This window comes from Gymnodraco acuticeps, unplaced genomic scaffold, assembly GCF_902827175.1.
Source record: "Gymnodraco acuticeps unplaced genomic scaffold, fGymAcu1.1, whole genome shotgun sequence".
NCBI classification, from domain to species: Eukaryota; Metazoa; Chordata; class Actinopteri; order Perciformes; family Bathydraconidae; genus Gymnodraco; species Gymnodraco acuticeps.
The window spans coordinates 828,546-853,384 of NW_022990646.1; the positions used below are offsets into that span (position 1 = coordinate 828,546).

Below are 24,839 nucleotides of genomic sequence, written 5' to 3' on the forward strand. Positions count from 1 at the left end.
ACAGTCTCCTATGCTATTACGATAGTGATATTGGCCATTGTTTGCAGTGTGAATGTAGGCGTTTTAGCTCCACCCTCAGCTTCAGGTAGGTCAATCTGGTTATGCCTTATGTTTCTCATCATACTCGACCAACTTTACATCTAACAGTAACATTTAAAACACAGAAAACCGGAACGCGTCGACATCTGTATCTTTATTCACCTGTAGCTTTAGCTTAAACACACAGGTGAGGGAGCTTCTTTGTTTGCAAGTTCGGTCGTTCACGCGCATGCGTCCTCGCGCTCATTGTTACACAGGTGAAGTCATAAAGGACGAGCCTTATCGTAAATAGCGAAAATGAAAGAAATATCGATAGTATCGCACCACAGTTGGACCATATAAAAATGCCCGCGCGTGGAAGCAGTTGTAAGCTTTTTACAGCAAGGTTTTACCAACAGTTTTTGGGAGTTAAAAGACTTAACTTCATCTGAGAATGCTACAAGACGAGTTATACATCAAGCTAGTGATGCTTATGACAGCAGCGTAATAAAGCGGATTCTAGATTTCATTTTTTTGGCAAGTAGTCCGTATAAATGTAGCATATGCTAACTTGACTGGAGCAACAGGTGTCCATTTTTAAGTCGCATAATGATATCATATTCTCCTTATTGAACAGCAGCTGCAGCAGGATGAAATGACATCAGAGAGCACATTCAACATGGAGGATTTCTTCCAAACGGTAAACTTCACACAGGTTGGGTCTTGTTTTGCTTTTTATATCCAGTTGCACAATGTTAACTGTTGGGGGGTGTGTGTGTGTGTGTGTGTGTGTGTGTGTGTGTGTGTGTGTGTGTGTGTGTGTGTGTGTGTGTGTGTGTGTGTGTGTGTGTGTGTGTGTGTGTGTGTGTGTGTGTGTGTGTGTGTGTGTGTGTGTGTGTGTGTGTATATAGGTGGGGGAGGTGAAAAGCCTCATTGAAAAAATCTCCTGTCAAGCAGCAGAGGTGGAGAAGAGGCATGGCGTCATCCTCTCAACTCCAAACCAAGACAAGGGTAAGCACAAAGCTTCATTATCATACTCAGATGTGCATATCCGGTTGGAAAAGCCCCCATTAGCCAAAGAGCTTTTCTAAAAATATAAAAGTATAAATGTGATGCCTTCATTGTTGTGCGGAGGCTCTCAAAGATCCCTCTCCTCCTTCAGGGCACACAACATAGAGACAAACAGAGCAAGAGAAACAAAAAGGTCGAAAGCCTTAACAAACAAACACACTGTTAGTAGAGGGGGTAGCCCACTAAATGTTATGGAACAGAAATAGATAACATAGGTTAGATAAATAATGCAGTTTAGGGCTTAAATTGAATGTTTAAAACAACTCATTGTAGATGTACATTTAGAAAACTGTACACACAAATGCTGATGATACCATTTTTACATCAACAAAAAGCCTGACAGTAAGTGTGAACAAAACCATATTCGACTTGCGGCTTCAGGTGCTATCCACACTCATCTTAGATGTTGAGGAATGACAAATATTGATGGGTTTGTTGACCTTAATTCAACTTAAATGATGAGGTATATTTTTGAAGTATAATTATACAGTGGGTATTGAAATAGCTGCCAATATATTTTAAAGTGAAGGGATCACAAAGTCACTGTATGCAATATCTCACTTTAAATACCATAATTATTCCTTCTATGAAGTGAACTAATGATGTTCTTAGGAAAAAAGGACGAGTTGGCGCTGCTGAACAATGAGACCAAGAAGAACGCCAATTTGGTCCGGGCCAAGTTAAAAAGTAGGTGGATATACGTTTTTTTCATTCTTGCAATATATGCTTCTGTACAATGGATATTGATTTGATTCCTGCTGTAGTTAAAGAGTAATGCAGAGAGTGCAGTTTTTCAGCGTGTACAATTGTTATTGATTTGTGGCTGTGTACCATCATTGTTTGAAACGAGAAGTGACTGTGCAGCACATCGAGCTTCCTCAAACTCTGGAACTGCATCGTTCATAACGCAGCATTTGACTTGCAAATGGCTATAAACTGAAGGCCACTGTACTTTACTCTACGGCTCTCAGTAAATACACTGCCTCAGATTAACTGTTTACAGAAAGAAAAGGAAGTTAAATAAATATGAATCAGACAATCTGCAATTCAACCAGATGCATCAACAAAGTTGTGGGTTTTGTGCTTGTAGTTAAATGACATCTGTGTTCTTTCAGCTATGCAGGAGAACTTGCCTGTGGATGAGAACAGTGAAGGGGTCTCAGTAATTCAGCGTATTTATAAGAACCAGGTATGGCTCTACTTTCATTTCCTGTTAGGCCAGGTGCATAAAGATCTGAATTTATTCACAAAAAGGCCTCTATGATTTGTGTGCATTTTTTTTTTTTTGCTTTAATAATCTGTTTTGTGTTTCTGCCGTTTCTTCAGCACTCACACCTGACTCGGTGCTTTGCTGATGTCATGAGGGGACACCATAACGCACAGATCTCCTTCAGAAAGAAATGCAAAGCACAGATTCAGAGACATCTGGAGATTGGTGAGTTGCAAAACACAAATAAAACCAAAACATAAACATTTAAACCTCCCCCACTTGGCGCAGTGTTGTGTAAATAGACTTTAAATGATAACCTTATCATGCTGGTATAGCTATTAATAAAGCTGTTTATATAAGAATAAAAGGTTGCCTAAACTAGTTTGAGTACTTAATATTAATGCTGTCAAAATTATCGCGTTAACGGCGGTAATTCATTTTTTTAATTAATTGCGTTAAATATTTAACGCATTTAACGCATGCGCAGAATGGCCCGCCCATACATCCCACTAGTGGCAACGCCAGGGTATGGCTGGGGTAGGCTACACCCATACCAAGAAATGGCTTAGCCCCACCATGAAAAACGATGTTAAAGTAAGCAAAATAAAGTCCGCCAACTCGCGCAGAGTAAATTGCACAGACAGCAGTTAGTAAGATTGATTTCAGCAGCCACTTGTCTGGAAATACCAAAGACTAGAAACGGTTTTGAAAACTTTTGTCACGTAGTGATCGTCTTCTCAATAGAACATCTTTGATAATGTCTTCTGGCCAATCAGAATCAAGATAACGGCGTGGTGTTGTTGCAGGAAGTGCCGACGGAGAATAGTTCTCATTCATAACACTCCGTTCGACGTCTCACTATGGGATGCGCCTCATCCCGGAGCAAACAGAAGCATCAATCTCATTACGCCAATCCTGATTGGCTGGAGATCTTGACGTCAGCGTCAGGGAAATCACCCCCTATAAGTAGCTTGCGCCACAACGCATGCGCCATTCAAACACCTCTTCTCGCTTCAGAGCACATCTCTATGGTAGCCGGACAAGCTTCACGGTCCACAGACTGAACCCAAATATCCATTTCGGTCGACGGGCGCTTGCCGGCTACTCCTTCTGCTTCGCAGGAAGACGGTCATTACTAACGCTAGTTATTGTTGAAATCGACCTCGCCGCTCTCTTTCCCCGGAAAGTAAGCTAGGTCTGATTTTTTTCAAGCTAGCGTTAGCTTGCTCCCTCACTACCGACACCACGGTAGCGAGGAAGTCTTTTCTTTTCTCTTCCCCACGGAGGAGGAAAGGATTAAAAGGAGCATACTGCCACACCAGTCAGTATTCTCTGGGAATAACAGACCCACACCGTCCTTTTCTCCGGATTAAGGACAGGGTGGTTACCTCTTTTTCTCCCAACCTACCTGTTGAGAGCGGGTCCTCTCCACGCCACGAGGCGAACAAGATGGACGCCCCTCTCCCTCACACCAGAGGAGTCAGGGACTCGGTGGCTCGACTCTGCGGCTGCGGGTTGAAGATCTCGGGCACAGACACACACCAGGTCTGCTCGTCCTGCCTCGGGCTGGAACACGCCCGAGGCGCTATCGACAACCCCGACTCGTGCGGACATTGTGTCCGCTTCACCGTAAAGAGCCTCCGCCGACGGCTAGCACGCCAAGCTAGCCTGTCGGAGCAGGAACCCCCCATGTCCTCTGACCTGCCGGCCGGCAGTCAAGACGCGGGGGCATCTGCCACAGAGAGTGAACCCCTCTCCATGTCGGTCTGGGGCTCAGTATCTGCGATGGCCGCAGAACCGGATTCCCGCGCCCTGGCAGGCCGGGACCCGGTGGCGGCAAGACACGTGGGAACGGGACCCCACGCTTTACCGAGCTGGGGCTCCCAGTTAGACCTCACCATGGTCTCACCCGCGGAGGATGTCCTCGAGCTGGATTACGACGAGGACGAAGAGGACGCCTCGGTGTTCCTCCTGTCCGAGTCGGATGAACATGAAGAGGACATCTTCATGTCATCGGCTCAGGCTGCAAAGCCTGGAGCGAGGGCTGCTCTCCCAGACGATAGCATACCAGCTTCGCCCTGTCTGAGTATGGACCTGCAGGCCGTGTGCAAACGCGGTGCGGCCAGACTCGACATCCTGTGGCCTGAAATGGCCAAGGAGACCTCCAGGTCCCGCTACGAAGGGAAACATTTTCCCCAAGCAGCGCGGACAAAGAGACAACTCCTTCCGGTCTTCCCGGAGATGTTGGATGGGGTGTCGGTCTCGTGGAGAGACCGGCCCTTCAGCAACAAGGTCCCAATCCAGGGTGCCTCCTCCCTAGACTGTGACGGAATGGAGAAGCTCGGCCTGCTCCGCATACCACCCATGGAACCGCTGGTAGCAGCCCACCTCCTACCGAGGATGGGCCCGTCACCAAGCAGGAACCCCACGCTGCCGGCAAAGTCGGACCGATTTCAGTCGACAATGACTGAACGGTCCTACAAAGCCGCAGCGTTGTCCGCCAGGGCCCTGAATGTGGCCTCGCTGCTAACCGCTTACCAAGCGGAGCTCTGCGAGGACCTGTCGGGTAACCCGGGTGCAGCCACTCTGGACGAGATGGCGGCGGTCACAGACATCTGTCTCTGTGTCCAACGCTGCGCCGTCCAGGCCACGGGTAAGGCAATGGGGATCATGGTGGTGCAGGAAAGAGCGAGATGGCTCAACCTCACCAACCTCCCAGACCGGGAAAAGGAGGATGTGCTGGATATGCCCATCGTTCCCGAGGGAATTTTCGGCTCCGCTCTTGCTTCCATGCAAAGGAGGTGTGAGTCGAAAAAGAGGGAGGACGAGGCACTCCACCTCTGCCTCCCTCGAAGGGTCCAGCCGCTGCCTTCGCAGCAGCAGTCCTTCGCCCAAGCTGCCTTGAACCCTGCTCGGTTTAAAACACCTAAAACGCAGAGGTCGCAGCCCGCCCCGAGTCCCCAGCCCAGGCTGGAGACGAGGGCGAGCTGGCCCAGAAAATCTCCGGTTCCGGCTGCAGCTCAGGCGCAGCCAACCCAGAATTTCGGCCAGCAGGCGAGGAAGAAGAAGCGAGCGGCGTGACAGCCCCTCCTTCTCCCCTCCGTGACAGAGCTGGAAGTCCACGGTTCCCCAGCTCTAAATGTGTTCCCGCCGCTTCGAGAGATGCCTCAACACCATCCTCAAGTCCGCAAAAACACATGTCACAAATCTGTTTGTTCCTCTGTCATTAAACATTTGCCGCTGACGCATCCAGGCTTCAGGCCGAGGGCGCAGCTAAAAAAAATGATAAGAAAAACAATAAAACCAATAAACAGCCCGCCAACTGTTCCCCTTCTGAGAGCAGCTTCGGCATCTCTCAAAAGGCGGATTACAGGCGGGTCTGTGAAGGCACCACCGTCACGCGCATGCGCAGTGCCGGCTGGGGTTTTAAAAGCACCACCGCCACGCGCATGCGCAGTGCCGGCTGGGGTTGTGAAGGCACCACCGTCATGCGCAGTGTCTGTGGGGATTGTCGAAAAGGGGCACCACTGTGTTCAGACACTAGAGGGCCCCATAACACAACAAATAGAGACTCAGAGGGGAAGAGATGTGACATCTCCACTGGCTCTAAGGAGCATGCAGTGGAAGATGCTCACATCATCTGCTTGGGTTTTCAACACGGGGCTACAGACTCCAATTCGCTGTCACCCCCCCTCGCTTCTCGGGCATTCTGCATTCGCAGGCCCGATGAGAGTCAGCCCATATTCTGGAGAAAGAGATTCTCTCTCTCCTAGAAAAGAGGGCTATATCTATTGTACCCGCCGAGCAGAGTCAGGGCGGCTTCTATTCCAAGTACTTCCTCGTTCCCAAACGGGGAGGGAACGGAATTCGGCCAATACTTGATTTGAGGGCTCTGAACAAATATCTAAGAAGATATAAGTTCAGAATGCTCACTCACACATCTCTGCTGCGGCTCGTGCGACAAGACGATTGGTTCACATCAGTCGACCTGAAAGATGCGTATTTTCACATCCCAGTATATTACCCACACAGGAAATATCTGAGATTCGCATTTCAGGGGATCTGTTATGAATACAGAGTACTCCCCTTCGGTCTGTCTCTCAGTCCAAGGGTGTTTGTACGATGTACGGAAGCCGCGATAGCCCCGTTAAGACAACAGGGTATTCGCCTGGCGACCCTACCTGGACGACTGGCTGCTTCTCGCACAGTCGGAGCAGGAGGCTGTTACGCAGACAAATGTCCTCGTAAAGCACCTGCTCAACCTGGGTTTCATAATAAACACAGAGAAGAGCATGTTGTGCCCCGCGCAGACTATACTCTTCCTGGGTTTACACCTGAACTCGGTGCCCTTTTCAGCTCGCTTGTCAGCGGATAGAGTGAAAGCTTTCAGAGCTTGTCTGGCTCTTTTCCAGCTGCGCAAACATGTTCTCTTCAGATCATGCCTGCGATTGCTGGGGCTCATGGCGTCAGCCATCCTGGTCGTACGACTGGGACGCTTACACATGAGGGAGTTTCAGCGCTGGGTGGCCGCCCTAAAACTAAACCCTGCGCGCCATGGCGCGCGGAGAGTGATGGTTACTGTGAAATGCGTAATGGCACTGCGCCACTGGCTGCACCCGACTTTTCTAGTACGAGGTGTGCCTATGGGTGCTGTCCTTTCACGGAAAGTGGTCACCACGGATGCATGTCTGACAGGTTGGGGAGGTATTTATGAAGGTCGCCCGGTGAGGGGTCTCTGGAGCAGAGACCTCCAGCGGGCGCACATAAATTACCTGGAGCTTTTAGCGGTATTTCTCACCCTAAAACGCTTTCTGCCTTTCCTCAGGGGACATCACGTCCTCGTGAGGACAGACAATACGACCACAATATCGTATATTAACCGCCAAGGGGGTTTGCGTTCTCTCCAGTTACACACACTGGCGCGCAAACTTATCCTATGGAGCGGTAGGCGTCTCCTCTCTCTGAGAGCGACGCACGTACCGGGAGTGAGGAACCTCGGGGCAGATCTACTGTCCAGAGGTATACCACTTTATGCAGACTGGACTCTACATCCAAGGATTGTGAGCCAGCTGTGGGTGCGTTACGGCAGAGCCGCGGTGGATCTGTTCGCATCGAAAGACAACGCTCAGTGTCAGCTGTTCTTTTCGATGCGCGATCTAAATGCACCGTTAGGCGTGGATGCACTCGCGCACAATTGGCCCCCGGGCCTTCTGTACGCGTTCCCACCCCTGGCTCTGATACCCCCAACTCTGGCCAGAGTGAGAGAGCAACGCCACACACTTATCCTGATAGCTCCGCACTGGCCAGCTATGTACTGGCTAGCGGAGATATATCAGCTGCTGTGCGGGCAGCCATGGCAGCTCCCACTACGCAGGGACATACTGTCCCAAGCGGGGGGGGCGATCTTTCACCCACACCCAGAGCGCTTGGCTCTATGGGCCTGGCCCGTGAGTGGTACAATCTAAATACAGTGTGACATGACGCTGACCCTGGCAGCTGCCAAGCGAGCCAGTGGCACTCATGCACTATCTGTACAGTTTTCATGCACTCAGTTTGCCCCAGGGCAAACAGAGTGTGGTTGAAGCCTGACCCTGCCTTTATCTTAAGGCGGTCGGTTCGGGTACCACATTTGACATTAAGGCATCCCCCCCGCCACTGTATTCCTCCAGGGAACAGCGGCCGGATTTGCCGTGTCCAGCCCGTGCTTTACGCACGTACAGGGACAGATCAAGGGTGCTTTGTCATAATGACCAACCCCTTGTGTCCTGGGCTAACCCTTATAAGGGCAAGCCTGTTACTAAGCAACGGCTCTCCCACTGGTCTGTGGAAGCAATTGCTTTGGGGCTCATACGAGTCAGAGTTCGCAGGCACCCTCGGGTCCGCGAGCTCTTTCGACTCAGAGTCTGGCTGCATTCTGGACTCTGTCCAGGATGTCTCCCATCAAAGACATTGGTGCAGCGGCGAGCTGGTCCTCGCCGCTCACTTTTGTCTGCCTCCTAACAGGCTGGACGTTCTGCTCCCAGTGTGACTCAAGCAGTGCTGGGCACCTGGTTGAGTCAGAGCTCTACCTGTTAAGTTCTGGTTGGTTTGGTGATTTTCGAGATAAGCTCGTCTGGCAATACGGGAGCTACAATTTCCCATAGTGAGACATCGAACGGAGTGTTATGAATGAGAACTATAGGTTACTTGCGTAACCCCAGTTCTCAGAGTAACATGAAGTGAGATGTCTCACCAGACGGCCCTCCTTGCTATGGTGAAGCGAGAAGAGGTGCTTATTTTGAATGGCGCATGCGTTGTGGCGCAAGCTACTTATAGGGGGTGGATTCCCTGACGCTGACGTCAAGATCTCCAGCCAATCAGGATTGGCGTAATGAGATTGATGCTTCTGTTTGCTCCGCGATGAGGCGCATCCCATAGTGAGACATCTCACTTCATGTTACTCTGAGAACTGGGGTTACGCAAGTAACCTATAGTTTTGCTGTAGTACATCTCTATATACATCGATACAACATTACGTGTTGATAGAAATCAACACGTAATGAAATAAGACCCCACGGTTTGATGATTGATAGGTGTGTGGGCTGTCTTTCATTTTGACACACAGAACAATGTTAGGCTATATACAACATCCATTTAACATACATAGGCCTACTGTATGTGAAATGGATATATCCGCCTTCTTTCATTTACCTTTCCATTCCCACAACAATATACATAAAGAAATGGCATATTTTGGACATAGTTCGAATGGTGATTAATCATGATTAATACATTTTGAAGCTGTGATTAATCTGATTAAAATTTGTAATCGTTTGACAGCCCTACTTAATATACAAAGTTCACTTTGTGGGTGAAGTATCCCTTTAAACTAGATCGCTTGAAAATCTCTTTAATTCATATTTTTGTGTCTATTTCAGTGGATAAAGTGACTACAGATGAAGAGTTAGAGGATATGCTGCACAGTGACAATCTTTCCATCTTCATTTCTGATGTAAGTGCTATTCCCTTCAGTTCCTGGCCACAAAAACGCTTATTCAAGTCTTGGAAATATCCACTATAGTTTTATTTTTAGTTGGATCGACTAGTGTACTTTTCTTTTACAGGTCAACTCTAATGCTCGGATTTCAAGCCAAGCTTTGAGTGAGATTGAATCCCGTCATCAGGACATCATCTGCCTCGAGTCCAGCATCAAAGAGCTGCACGAGATATTTGCAGACACTGCCATGCTGTTGGAGATTCAGGTTACTTGCTTGTTTTGGAATTGTTTAATGACCACTGATATAAAGAAATATACTAATGTGAAAATGATGTTCTTCCTCTATCAGGGGGAGTTGATCAACAACATTGAAAAAAAACGTGACGAGCGCTGCAGAGTATGTAGACGCGTCCAAAACTGAAACGTATGAAGCAGTCATGTACAAGAAAGACAGACACAAGATTGGATCACTCCCAAACGTCTTCAAGTCTTTCAGGAGGAAAAAGGCTGCTAGAACTGCTAAAGATCAAAACACCTCAGACTGAGCTCCAGAAACGGTTTGAACATCCAAAAACCATCAGATCAACATCAACGCCTGCTCGATGGTACACACTTTTCATCTGATGGTACGCTGCCTGTCTGCCCCCTCAAAGGAAAATGAGGAAGCTGTTATCTTAAAGTTAAATCTTTTTTTTTTTGTACTTGCTATCACAAGGACCGGAAATGAAACTGGTGCAGTGGACAAGCCTCGCAAGCTTTATTTGTAGGTTACCTGTTGTGTATAATGAAGGCAACATACAATCTAAAAAAATAAGAATTGAACTTGTCATTATATGTTTACAGACTCCCAGTGCCGGGACTGTAAAGGTCTTAAGATATTCGGAACGCTCAATAATACAAACATATTTTAACTGTAGCTACATTTTTTAATTCACCACAGCCGGTGTTCCCCTAAGTCACCAGTAGGTGGCATAACAACATTAGGTAGAGCTTTGGATCATTCACCTTCCCTTCTCTCTGCAGTCCTGCTCAACTCGTGTTTTTGTGTAATACTGTGTGTTTTGCTAATGCTATTTAATGTCACGTTGTCTAAAATCTATGTGATGTCATAGGATAAACTATGAGACCAATAGTTAAATAAACCTATGTGGTAAATGCTACTTTACATAATTTGTATCCGGTGTTTTTTTTGTAGACGAAACGGGGAACAGGAGTCCAACATTAGGTTTGATGCACAAAAAATATAGGTAAAGGTCTACAATTACCCCTTATCCCGCCATACAAAAGCCCTAATTCAAGCACAATCAAAATAGTACTAGTTTCATGTTCTTTGGCCACCACAAGCAAATGCAAAGCTTAAAATATCTGCCAGGCACATTCAGTATTTTGATAGAGATAGTAGAGAGTGGGGTGGGAAATCTTATATTGTTGTTCAGACCAGTGACTGCGGAGGTCATAGCACATCTAGTTTTATATGTGTTTAAACATTCAGTGCCTTTTTGTGTCCTATACATGGAGGCATTGTCATTATGACAGACACTACAAAATGGTTCTTCATGGAGTTCTGGTCACCATCAATGTATCGTTACCTATTCCTTTAATTGGTCTGTCTTTATGATAGTGGTTTGCTTGGCACTATTTGTCGCTCATGTGCTTCTCAGTGTTATCTGACTGTAGGAGAGGACAGGCAACAACTTTTAGACAAGCTGCATCATGGGAATCCTGCCAGGATGCACCCATTGACCTCTCTCTCTCCCGCTTCGCTCTCGGATTAGATTTCACTGCACTTTGCTCAAACCACTGATTTCCAAGAAGGAAACTAAAGAGGAATAATATAAAAGGATGACCATGTAATACTAAGAAAGGAAAGGTTACATAAGATAAGGTCAAAAAATAAACATACACAGGCCTACATAAAAACATAGTTTATTTATTGGTTGGGTGGTGAGGCCCTCAACATAGGGCTTGAGCACAATTTTGAAAGGGCTGAGTGATAAAACAGAGGGCCCAGGCTAGGCTGTCAGCTTTGATGGACAGATCATCCCTCTGTCATTTAAACAAACAGGCTCGTCTTCAAAATAACCAGTAAATATTTCCCCAGTTGGAATGGATTACAAGGCTTGACATAAGAGGAAAGGTTGAAGAACAAAAAGGGGGATCAGTCTCTTTTTCCTGCCTCCTCACGGCTTACTTCTTGGCTTTGCCCTGAGCGGCAACGGCCTCCATGGCCTTCTTCACGGTTTCCTCATCACCGAGGAACGCCATGGGCTTCGTAGGCTTCAGGTTTGCGTCCAGCTCGTACACGATTGGGATTCCTGTGGGCAGGTTCAGCTCCATGATGGCTGCATCGGACATACCTGGGAACACAGGAAGATAGATAGACATGCAGATCAGCAAACAGAGAGAGGGAATGTAATCGATACCGAAAACGGCTGCCTGGACCCAGCTAGGCAGACAGGAAGGACGATTTTACATAATAAATGTTATTAGCAATACAGGTTTTCTTTTTGTCTGATAGTATTAGAAGTTTTTTGTATCAACGTGTAACTAATCCAACAAACTTGATCTACTTGTTTCTCTGATCCATGCCACCTACTTTCCCTTTCTGACATTTACTGTTGCCTTTTAGACTCTTATCAATGTCTGGCCACTCCTTGAAAAAGTACAACCTTTCTACATAAAGGTCGTGACTGTAATGGGAACCAAGCTCATGACCCTGTCCCTGAGCTGAGTCCCGGCATGCTATTTTTATAACTGTAATCCACAACTGTGTGTGTGTGTGTGTGTGTGTGTGTGTGTGTGTGTGTGTGTGTGTGTTGTGTGTGTGTGTGTGTGTGGTGTGTGTGTGTGTGTGTGTGTGTGTGTGTGTGTGTGTGTGTGTGTGTGTGTGTGTGTGTGTGTGTGTGTGTGTGTGTGTGTGTGTGTGTGTGTGTGTGGTGTGGTGTGTGTGTGTGTGTTGTGTGTGTGTGTGTGTGTGTGTGTGTGTGTTGTGTGTGTGTGTGTGTGTGTGTGTGTGTGTGTGTGTGTGTGTGTGTGTGTGTGTGTGTGTGTGTGTGTGTGTGTGTGTGTGTGTGTGATAGATAGCAAATACACATAAGTGTCTGTGATTATTTAGGCTCTGGCCTTGTATGCAACAGCATTGGAAGCTGATTTCAAACCGAATTATTTGATTAATTCTCTATTGCCATTTTGCTGGGGTAGTGTCGATATGTCAACATTGACCTTTACTACTCCCTGCAGAACTGTCTTCTTTTCTTTAAGCTTTGTCTACCTGCAAACTGCAATGCTCACCCTCGAGATGCTTGACGATGCCACGAAGGCTGTTTCCGTGAGCAGCAATGATGACGTTCTTTCCGGCCTTGATTTCAGGAGCAATGACGTCATTCCAGAAAGGCAGGGCGCGGGCGATGGTGTCCTTCAGGGACTCACATGTAGGGAGCTCACCGGGCTTCAGATTCTTGTAGCGCCGGGACTGGAGGAACAATAGTGGAAGGTTGTTTATTCCCATAACAATTGACAGAAGTTACATAGCTGACTGATACAACTGTTGAAAATCATTGAGTGCTTCCTCCCATTCTTGAGAAAATCATGAATTTACAGTTATTCTACACTAGCCAATACTTATTCTCCCCTAGTTGTCTCACCTCACTGATGATTTTGTTGTAAGCGTGCTCCTTGTCCATGGGTGGAGGTGGGGTATCAAAGGAGCGGCGCCAGATCTTCACCTGCTCCTCTCCGTGTTTTTCCGCCGTCTCGGCCTTGTTGAGCCCGGTGAGGCCTCCGTAGTGACGCTCGTTCAGGCGCCAGGTACGATGCACAGGCAGCCACATCTGGTCCGTGCCTTCCATGATGGTCCACAGGGTCTTTACGGCACGTTTCAGCACGGAGGTGTAGCACACATCGAACTTAATGCCTGCATCCTTGATAGCCTGGGCTCCTCGCTTGGCCTCCTCCATGCCCTTCTCACTGAGGTCAGCATCGAACCAGCCGCAGAAACGGTTCTCCTGGTTCCAGGCGCTCTCACCGTGGCGCACAATAACCAAACGATGTACGGCAGCCATGTTTACAGTGTGTCTCCTGAGTTTAACTTCCCTCAGCCCTTTTAAGTTGTGCACACACACACACTGTCTGACCAACAGTGAGCCCAAGCCAGCATACCACACTCTTTTTATAGCTGCCTGGATAGTGACAGAGAATAGCAGACAGGCCTCTTGAACTTCCCACCTGTGAGAGGCATTCATGCTCTGATGGACACATGAGCCCTGCCAATGGAAGCAGTCCTCTGCTATGCTGGAGAGACATGTGGTGGCTGGAAGGCCAGAGGTCAAATATAAAGCCAAAATAGCAACATGACTTTTAAACTGAGATCTGTTGAACAAAAGTGTAAAGATCAGAGTTGGCTGCAGAGTTCATTGAGGGTTTGATCCCTGAGAGAGAAACTGCAGCTCATTACACAGTGAAGGCTTCATATGTTCAGTATATAATATGTGTTCACAGTGCATTTGTTGTGTGTATAACAATGGCCTTACACAGATCAATCCGGTTACAACACTATGGTAGAGGAAAACCAACCATGTTGCCAAAACACACACACACACACACACACACACACACACACAACTCACAGACTACCACCACTTTTGCTACTACTATTACCGCTATGAATAATAGTCATTGTTTATTAAAAGAATGCAAACACCAAAATACATGAATGTGAACTAACAAAAGATGTTCAGTTAAAATAAAAAGTTATAAAGCATCCCTTATGATCTCAAACTACATACTGACTTACTGTCTTAAAGGATGGACCTGGTTAAACCTTAAAATATACATCAGCAATATCAAACTAAAACATGCATTGGAGTTTATAAAGTGTCATTACTGTCCATCCCCTCTAGGAGTTGCTGTTGTATCATTCCTACATGCAACAAGCCTCACTGTAGTTTATCTAAACATTTCAGTAAGACACAGCTACTGTAGATGCACATTAACACATCATTAATGCTTTTAGCAGCATGGGGTTGTCAGTATCAATACAGAATACTGATTCAAGTTATTGTTATTCTGGAGTTGAGGATGGTAGTGTTCCGTATTCATGGTAATATTATATCAAAGCCAATTATTCCGCAGTATCCTCCATGAAATGTAATGTTGGGAAGCACTTAAACTTTCAGCACAGAGACGAAAGTGCTGATAAAGAGTGGAAAATAAGCCACAAAGCTGTCAGGCAATGTCAATGTCTCCTGCCATCCCCAATCCAATTATGATCCATATATAGTAAAAAAAGAGGAATACAATAATCCAAAAATATGATATTAATGGCATTTCAGGCTAAATGCCAGCCTTAGTGATGTGATCTTCTGTACGAAGTGAGGGCTAACAAAGATGATGCTGCAGGAAAAACACTAGTTTGAAAACCGTATTCACGTCTAATTCAGGAGGATTAATAACTAGTTTGCTGGTTCTGTATCAATGACATATTTACTTTTTCTACGTGCCGTGTTTCCTGTAGAATCACTTTTGTTTTTAACTGCATTTATATGACAGCAAGATAACAATTGTTGATTGCATAATGAAATGGGAGCGCTTTGAATATGGATGTCTCTGCATTACAATGTTAACGTTTTCACCAGTCATGTGATGCTGTCATTAGTTTGTCCTTGATGCCTGGGAATTTAATATGTAATCATTTGAATGTTAGACTAAGGCTGAACTTTTATGTTAATCAGCTTCACAGGGAGGGAGGACAGGCATCAAGCTCGAAATTAGCACATTAATGTTAATAATGTTCTACTTACTCTCTCTCCTTCCCCCAGGTGCTGTGGGCATCTTGTCAGCGGTGCAGATTGTCAGACTGCTGTTAGTGTGGGAGGCGGTGTACACAGGGGAGCTTGTGTGATCACAACTGTTACGATGACTCAGCCTGCAGCAGTGTCCATGCAGCCCCCACTAAACCCCTCCCCACCAACCTCACACTTGCTGCCTCAGTTCTGTTTGGGTTCAGCACCGCATGTGAGTACAGCGGGCCTTGCTGCAGCAAAGGCAAATAGGTGGAGCGTTCACAATAAGGATCATATGCACACAGAAACACAGATATTGCTGCAAAGCACTGCAATGTTCTTTGTGCATGATGGAGCTCGAAAGCACGATTCATTTCCCAGCATAAACTTTCACTGAGCCACTGCAGATACACACACTCACACATAGTCACAAGTCACACAAGAAAAATAAATGCAAGTCAGCAGCTAGGTGTAATTGACCTGCCTGGGTATGTGTGCTGTAGATAAGAGGGACTGTTATTGATTGAATTGAAAGAACACCCCTGAGAAAAGGCCAACAAAATATGTTTCTCTATTCAGAAATACAACATTTATCTTAATACGTTACGGTTAGGATAAGTCATCATAACACTTGCTATATCTCTTGTCAAATCATTATAAACCTTATTTATTCATATACTGTGCACAGGCATTGCAATTCTCCCTTTACACTAAGGGTTTTTCATTCATGCAACTATGACACAAAAGTACTGCTAGATTTGTACCTGTTTTACTGAACCTGGATAATTTATGCTGTGAGTCTTTCATATGATAATTATTTTGCATCAAAACAAATTATTGTAAACATTATCAATCAAAATATGCAATACTAATTATTTGTCTACCTTATAGAAAGACAAAGAAGACAGAAGAGAAAGAAACCACTTTTTTAACCATATTCATATTTCTGCTTTTGTATGGTGTCAACACATACACAGCATGTTTAGGTGAGATCACTGCAGGTGTTTTAAGGTTGTGGATGTAGTTCTGCTCTGCACCAGAGGGAAAGATGCTGTGTCATGTTAGTAAAATCAGGACACCCCCTCCCCCTTCTCTCTCTCTCCTGCAGTGTGGATAGCACAACAAGTATGTTTTTGCCATGTTCTTTCTCGCTATATAATTGATGTAACTCCTAACTAAATGTTTCAAAGTACTATTCACTATTGTTGTGGTCAAAGTCCAGTTGACTACTCTTGTTGAGTAAAATCTGTATTACAGTTGATTTAATTAAGAAACTTGGAGGCATGTTACTGTTATGACGAAGAAGTATGGAATCTTATAACATTTCATTTAAAATAAATCTACCCTCCTTTCTTTTCGCTTCTTCTCTACATCTTCTTCTCACTTCCCTCATTGATCTTCTCTATCTCTTTTCTCTCTGTTGCAGTGTAAGCCTATCGAGCCTGCATTGTCAGAGCTTGGGGAAAGCGCTTGCGTCAGATCTCACCGCCCTGCTATAAAAGCACGGACCGCAGCAGCAGAGAGCAGTGGAGCTTAAACCTGAGCCCTACAAACACCTCCACACACACTCACACACACAGAGAGGAGAGGGAGAGCAGCCTGTCCTCCCACAACCCCACAATGAGTAGCATCGAATATGACCCCTACTACACCGCCTCGCCGTACAGGCGCTGGTATGCCGAGGCTCCCCCTCGTGTGGCGGTGACCAGAGGGAGGACGCACTCCGTCTACTCCTCCCATGCTTCCCCTCTGTCCTCCTCCCGGGTGCAGTACTCCTCTCCCGGACGGAAGCTGCTCTCCTCCTCCTCCTCCTCCAGAGCCTCCTCTGTGGAGCTGGAGCTCAGCCAGGCCACCCAGATCAGCTCCGAGTTCCGTACCGTACGCACCAAAGAGCGCGGCCAGCTGCAGGACCTCAACGACCGCTTCGCCGGCTTCATTGAGAGGGTGCATGAGCTGGAGCAGCAGAACCGTGCTCTGGAGTCAGAGCTGCTGCTGCTGAGGCAGAAGCACAACGAGCCGTCTCGCCTGAGAGCGCTGTACGAGCAGGAGGCCCGGTCCCTGAGGGCCGCCGTGGACGAGGCCAGGGCAGAACAACAGTCCGTTCTGGGACAGAGGGAGCGGCTGGAGCAAACCCTGAGCGCCTTGCAGAGTCAATATGAAGAGGAGATGATGGGTCGAGAAGAGGCCGAGGGCAGGATGATGGACGCCCGCCGTGAAGCCGACCAGGCCGCCTTGACTAAGGCCGAAATGGAAAAGAGAGTCGAAAGTCTGCTGGGAGAGCTGGCCTTCCTCAAGAGGATTAATGAAGGGGAGGTGGTGGAGCTCCAGGCCCAGGTCCAGATGAGTGTCCAGGTGGCAGTAGAGTCTGAGACCGCCACTCCAGACCTCTCTGGGGCTCTCAGGGACATCCGGTCCCAGTATGAAAAGCTGGCATCGAGGAACATGCAGACAGCAGAGGAGTGGTTCAGAGGCAAGGTGGGCTCCATGACCGAAACCGTGGCCCAGCACAGCAACGCCATGAGGAGCTCCAAAGACGAAGCAGGAGAGTACCGCCGCCAGCTCCAGGCCCGCCTGCTCGATATCGATGCCTGCAGAGGCATCAACGAATCCCTGGAGAAGCAACTCCACGAGACGCAGGAGAAGCAGAGCGCTGAGATAGACGCCATGCACGTCAGTAGTGGTTACAGATATCGTGATGTGTTATTAATTATATACAGCTTCTGATTTTAGGGGTTCTGTATAACTTAAGTGTTCAATATCATGTTATATAATGTGTTTGTCTTTTATTTAGGAGACCATTGCAGAGTTGGAGAGTGAGCAGAGGGGCACCAAACAGGAGATGGCACGCTACATGAAGGATTACCAGGACCTGCTGAATGTCAAGATGGCTCTGGACATTGAGATTGCTGCATACAGGTGAGAGTCATTCTGGGAAATAAAGCTTTACATTGTTGAAAGTGGTGCATAAATACCGGATTATGGGGAAATAGAAGGTTTTCATAGATGTGTAGTTCATTCAAAAGGTAATTTAAGGTCAAAGTATTTGTTAACTCTCCGATAAAAATAACCTGCATAAACATCTGGATAAATTCAAACAGCTAAGCTAAAGCATGTCTCATGCTTGTTTATATTTGGTTAGATTAGTTAATGTCATTAAGTGAATGGCAAAACTAAATGTAAAATTGATTCAAACTTTTGTTTTCGAAAATATGTTTATTTTGTTACACATTCTGCAAAAAGGCACTGCTCAAAGATGTATTATTACAAATGTGTACTTTTCACACTTGATATCACACAATGCATGTTGCATGTTTATGAATGGCCACTATGACTTTTCTGTCTATTTCCCAACCTCGACAGGAAGCTTCTGGAAGGGGAGGAGTCTCGCTTCAGTGGGGGCGTGTCCTCTCTGTACAGCCACAGTTTCTCAGCACCCTCCTACTCCCGGCCCCTCCTCTCCAGCGTGAGCTCCGGCACCTCCTACATGATGACATCACGCCTGCTCAGCTCCAGCCTCAGCACCACCGAGGGAATGATCTTCGCCAGCCACGCCCAGCAACCAGAGGCCAGCCCACCTGGGGAGGAAGAGGAGGTGAAGGAGGAAGAGGGAGGAGAAGTGACAGAGGACACCAAGGAGGAAGAAGAGAAGAAGGATGAAGAGGGAGGAGAGGAGGAGGGAGATAAGGAGAAAGAAGATGAAGAAGGGGCTAAGGGAGATGAAAAGGCAGAGGGTTAGTGCATTGTTTTATTTTTAAATGTTTTAATTGTTCAATTAAACCTCAATGTGTTAAATAATAATACAATTATCCTCTTTTAATACAGGTGGTGATGAGGAAGAGCAAAAGGAAGAGGTGACAGAGGCAGCTGAAGATGACGGGGAAAAAGAGGACAAGGAAGAAGGACAGGAAGCTGAGGTCAAGGAGAAAGCACAAGAGGAGGTAAAAACAGAAGCAGAGGACAAAGATGGGGACGCAAAAGAAGAAGAGAAAGACAAGAAGGAAGAGGTGAAGAAAAGTGAACAGAAGGAAGATAAAGTGGACGCCAAGAAAGAGGACAAGAAAGACGACAAAGCCGACGACAAAGATGACAAAGCTGCTCCAAAAATAGATGACAAACCTGACGCCAAAAAGGAGAAAGAGGCCAAATCCGAAGCTGCAGAAGAAAAAAGCACAAAGGGTAAAAAGTAAGCCAGTAGCCTCAGCAAACTTCAATCAAGACCTTCCTTTAGCTTGACAACCAGTAGAGGCATCTATGCTATGCTCTCCAGTCTGCTTTTGGTGCCCAATAAAACAGTCTGATAGCCATTTACAGCATTAAATCAAGGTAAACTGCTTGCCAAAATCCAGAGTATTCCATAATGGTCTGTGTCTCACACTTCCTGATGAGTCTTATATGTGTAATTGCTGATTGCCAAAGTGAGCGTGTACGTTTTTGGTGTTTAAATAAACACCTCTTAAAGCCATGTGTGTCATCGATTTGAGTGAATCATAAAGAAGTCCTTTTTGAGTACTTATATTGATAATGTGTCACTAATTAGATGTTTCCCATTCAGCAGATTAGAAACATTGACAGTGACTTATTATACTAACACATATATAGGCCAAACATTTTCTATGACTGAAATGACCACCCTCCCCGGGCTAAAGCAAGACAAATGTCGAAGAACAACATTATTTGACACTTCTCATAAAATACAGTATAACCTAAAAACATATATTGATAATGTAACACGTAAAACTATATTGATATTTCCTACCCCCACTTTTAGTATTTGTTTTCCCCTTTACAAGGACATAAAAAAGCCTGTTAATGTACACTCCCATAATGCTTTGGTGGTTGTAAACAGGAAGTAAAGTGTTGCCCTGTAGGCTACTGTGAGATTTGGGGTAAACAACTTGAACGGTTTGTGTAACGTACAAAGGCAATGAAACTAGAAATAATGCAAACCGTACGTGTTAATGATTTACTTTAATATAACTCCGAAAAGTGTTTTAAGTAGCCTACCTCCATGAGATGTGCATCCTGAGCTGCTGTGCCAACTGCTTTCTCTTTTGGTATGCAGGTCAAATCTCCGTTTTGTCTTTAAACATGCAGGGATTCAATGGCAATACAACCTGAATGTATCACAATAAGGGTTTAGCTGCTACAGTATAACTGCAGTACTTTGGTAGCCTATGTCATGAACTGTAGCTCATGTTAGCTAATTAGCTAATGTTAAGCTGGAGTTAGTGAGGGGTTGGATATTCGACACACATTCACTGGCCCTCTGTCTTTACCAGTTGTTTATCTTTGGGATCAAACTCCCTGCTAATGAGAGTTATTCAAGAAATATATGATATGTATCTTAAGTGGCACCCCTTTTTTTAGAATAACTAATGTGTCATGAATTGATTTTAAAAGTATATTTCAATAGAAGATATTTTCCTTTTTTTTACCCCAATAGCTTTCTTGTCATGTGACCCATTGACATGGTCCATACACATATTAGTAGCCTTCTACACAGTAACAACACCCTTGCAAGTTAGTTACACTCTTAATATTGGATGTAAAGGAGTGTTTTATTTCATATTATTTGTTTTATGAAACTTCTGCTGTTCATTAAAAGGTCTTGCTTTTCTCCCAATGGCTCTAGATCAGGGGTGTCAAACTCAATTTCATCACGGGCCACATTCGCATTATGTTTGCACTTAAAGGGCCGGTTGTAACTTTAAGACTATATAAAAAGACATATATAGATATTTAATATATATAAAATAATGTATTATATTACAGTATTGCCTCTGCATTGGATTATTATCGGATAGGGTAATAACTTCATAATTAATGTGAAAGCAGAAGATAGGGCAAATAATTGGAAGTCTCTTCAGTGAGAATGTCACAAAATGATTTAAAAAGAAAAGCCACATTCTGGAAAAAAAGTCACAAAAAAAGTAACATTTTGAGAAAAGGTCAAATTCTAAGAAAATTGTTATATTTAGAAGAAAAAAAGTCAAATTCTGAGAAAGAAGGCATATTTGAGATGCATTGTGGGACATGTAGTTTATGGGCAACGTGCTTCTGTAAATCGGCATGTAACCGTATAATAAACATATTATATTCTTTGCAAGCTCTTGTGGGGCCACAGAAAATGAAGTCGCGGGCCGGATTTGGCCCCCGGGCCTTGAATTTGAGACCCCTGCTCTAGATTAATGCAATTGTAATACTCTGGATGAGAAGGACATACTTATGTTAATGCAATATTGATTTTTTTTTAATAGCTGCCATGTCATTTTACTCCAAATCAATTCATCATAGAGTGGTGCAGGGATGACGTATTTACCCGGAAGTAAGCTGCCCATGGGTTCCCTCGACAAAAAAGCAATGGGATTTCTCCATAGGATTTTGGAAAATAGCTCGAAATAAGGTCTGTGGAAAACAAACCTGTTTGATAAATGCGCGTTTTGTTCAGCCGGATAATTTCCACATGTCTACCCTACTTTTATAATATTTTAATCATAAATCTAATCTCCAGAAGCGAAATGCTAACGTTATGCTATAAACGAACTACAGCCGAGTACAGCAAGGTCGCACAACTTCAACGTCACGCCAACTTAAGATCCATATTCAAAAATACAGATTCTAAATTGTACAAGTTGAAGCGTTTGTTTTAACAGTTTGCAGGAGGCAGGTACTTGCTTTCAAGCTGAACAGGGGCAAACAAACTTAGCGGGAGTGTTTACGTGTGTTCGGCGTAATGACGTACAACGTCCTCGACAGGTTCTGTAGTCCTATTCAGCCACTTGTTAACAACCATCGTTTTTCAGACACGTAAACTCTTCAAAAATCACCAGTGGGGTCACTGCTGATGTATTTAATGTCGTAGAACAAAACGTGATCCGTTTCTTAAATGTGTGTCAACCACAGACCTTATTTCCAGCAATTTTCCGAAATTCTATGGAGTTATCCCATTGACTCAGAGACGAAGAAACCGAAAGTGGTAAAATGCTAACTCACTTCCGGGTATTAGGACTCGTCACTGCACCACTGGAACTGCATGGGACCTTATTTCGGAAAAATTATGTATTGAAGTCAATGGAGAGAGAAAGATTATCTTTCGATCCCGTTTGAATTGTGCCACGAATTACACATATGATGTTTGTCAATTTAAAAGATAATTTTGCAAGTCAAAAAAATTAAAATGTGTCGTAAAACTGTGAAGTAACACATTTTTTGTGTGAAACGGTCAATGATGAACTCAGAAGTTTTAATAGATGGAAAACCACTATTATGGGAAAGTCTCCTGAGAAAAGGAATTATTTTCATGAATGATTTACTAGATAGCACAGGAAATTTAATTTCATATCAGTGTTTTTGTTGTATGTATGGTCAGATATGTGATTTCCTTCACTTTAACCAGCTGCTTTCAGCTATTTCAACTAACTGGAAACGTACATTTAAAAAAGATGGAAACCGATGTACATCTCTGGTCTTGCACAACAACATACGTCACCAAGATGGCCGTCACTACTGTCTTGCTAAACAAGGGATTGACTACCCTCACTATCTATCACCACAATGAAACACGTCAAGAAGAATGTCATGCAAAGCTGCCTGCCTTCCTTTGATTCTCTCTGAACTGCCTGATCTTTTTAATGTTTCATGTCAACCATTTGTGCAGATAGCATGAAGTACAAAAGATCGCCGATGCTAATGTAGCGTTAGCCTTAGCATTTCTCCCCCGGGCTTAAATGGTGTATTATAGAATGATCACACCGGTGTGACAGTACTCTTCAAAGGGTTCACGAAATATGACTACTACTCTTACTGATTAACATTTTGGGTTACTTAATGTAACTTCATGTTAAGGCTAATAAAAATGACAAGGCTAAGGCTGTAATGCTAACTAACGTGCTTGCTTGGTAGCTAACGTGATCCAGCAACTCCTGGTCCTTTCATCAGACGGGAAGCGAAAGAACGAGCAAGACCCATTGCTGGTATGATAACAACCTGGTACTAAGCACACAGGCATCTTGTTAAAGTTATCTTATCTTAGCTATCTCTTATATTTAGCGGAGGAAAACAATTGTGACATCAGTTATGACATCACTTACGCGACTCTGAGATTTGTACTTTGTAGTCTTTCTAGTTGCGTATTTTTCATAGTCTTATATTTCAACAGTTTTACGACAAACTGTGACTTTTTTGACATGGAAATTATTTTTTAAGATTGACAAACATCATATGTATAATTCGTGACACAATTAAAACGGGATCGAAAGATAAGTTTTCTCTCTCCATTGACTTCAATACATAATTTTTCCGAAGAAAGGTCCCATGGACCGGAAGTAGATGGGCGTGACTTCGCCACTCTATTGTATTACTACGGTGGGCAAAGACGACACATCTGTTTTTATTGGATTTTAGGGCTTTTTCTATTACATATGGATGTTTTGCTTCTGGACATTCTGCAGTGTATTCATTTAAAACTCTTGTATGTTTTTATATCAGGTGACACTTGACAAGTAGGACAGACCTCTTTTATTAGATGTTATTCCTCTATCTTTTTTTACATGAATATTCTTATGAAAATGCAGCTGTTCTGTATCAAAAAGTTGTATTTATTTTCCATAACTTCCATGTAATGTGAATGAATGACTCCAAATCCATGCATCATTGTATAGCTAACTTGGACAAGTAATAGGACACACCTCTTGTATTGAATTTATATTGCTATATTCTATGCCATTTTTCTGGATGGACAGATGCTCTGTTCTTGTTCTCCCTTTGGTAAATGTAGATTGTCTTCAGCAGCAGGCTCAGCATGGTGTAAAGCACTGTTGGTGGGTTTTAAAAAATATAATGACACTTTAGACACTGATTAAGTGTTATTTCACTGCACCCAGCCTATCAGTGTGGTAACATTTTCCATGAATAACAGCAGTCCAACTTCAAGCTGAAAAAACCCATCAGCCATAAGAAATTAATATGCAGTCAAACATTATCACACTATCAAATCAAGTATCCCCTAAACATGATGATAAATGACATTAATATAAAGCAATATCCTGGAACGGCAGTAGATCAGATGTGTTAAATCCTCGATTGATAACCTTTTTTAATCAAATAACATTATTGGTAAATGTGTTCAAAACTGCAAATAATCAGACCAAAATTGTTTTATGATCAAAAGCAGCACTTACATTTCAATAATATGTTATTATGAATATATGAACATTATAATGTTATTTGTTAAGTTATCTACCAAGGATGTTACTTATATAAATTAATTTAATTATTTAGTGAATTTCCTTTTAAGTTATTGCCGTTGAGCATTTTCAAGAAATGTAGGTGTGTATATCATTTTTGGAATGTTTGATGAGGTTTGAGTGACCATGCTATAAAGATTGGATTAGTTTAGTTACTGTCTTTTGGGTTAAGGAAGATGTTTTTTCAGGTTTTACAATGTTGAGGTTTCAAATGTTGTATGTAGTTGGCTTGGTCTTGCGGTCAGCTTGTTTTTGTTTGTTTTTGGGGGGGGGGGTTATATTACCTTTTAGTATTTAAGAATCGTAATTTCCATAGTTTGCTATCATTCATATTCTGTCATTGAGTTCTATTTTAATTGCACAAATTGACCACATTGGATCACATTGGAATATATATGTTTTTTAACTTAAAGCCATTAATTAAATAATCAAACATTTATTTTAAAGTTGTTGTACTTTCAACTAATGTAACTCCTCTTGTGTAATGTGAGAACATACAACTGCTAAACATACACAGATACATAAAATGAACAGACACA

The 24,839-nt window shown here is 44.2% G+C and overlaps 2 protein-coding genes across 2 annotated transcripts; one reads left to right on the plus strand and one right to left on the minus strand.

Moving 5' to 3' along the window:
• Positions 1–929: 929 nt before the first annotated feature.
• Positions 930–19,517, plus strand: nefla (neurofilament, light polypeptide a). Its single transcript, XM_034229264.1, has 6 exons — positions 930–1,029; positions 15,092–15,287; positions 16,482–17,725; positions 17,847–17,971; positions 18,416–18,786; positions 18,878–19,517. Exons 3-6 carry the CDS (start codon positions 16,676–16,678, stop codon positions 19,240–19,242), a joined length of 1,911 nt encoding a protein of 636 aa, XP_034085155.1. The 5' UTR covers positions 930–1,029; positions 15,092–15,287; positions 16,482–16,675; the 3' UTR covers positions 19,243–19,517.
• On the minus strand, positions 11,185–13,419 carry pgam2 (phosphoglycerate mutase 2 (muscle)). The gene is made up of 3 exons (XM_034229265.1): positions 12,920–13,419; positions 12,567–12,747; positions 11,185–11,632 (listed from the first exon to the last, which is right to left on the minus strand). The coding sequence occupies exons 1-3, from the start codon at positions 13,334–13,336 to the stop codon at positions 11,463–11,465; spliced, it is 768 nt and encodes a 255-aa protein (XP_034085156.1). The 5' UTR covers positions 13,337–13,419; the 3' UTR covers positions 11,185–11,462.
• Positions 19,518–24,839: the final 5,322 nt, after the last annotated feature.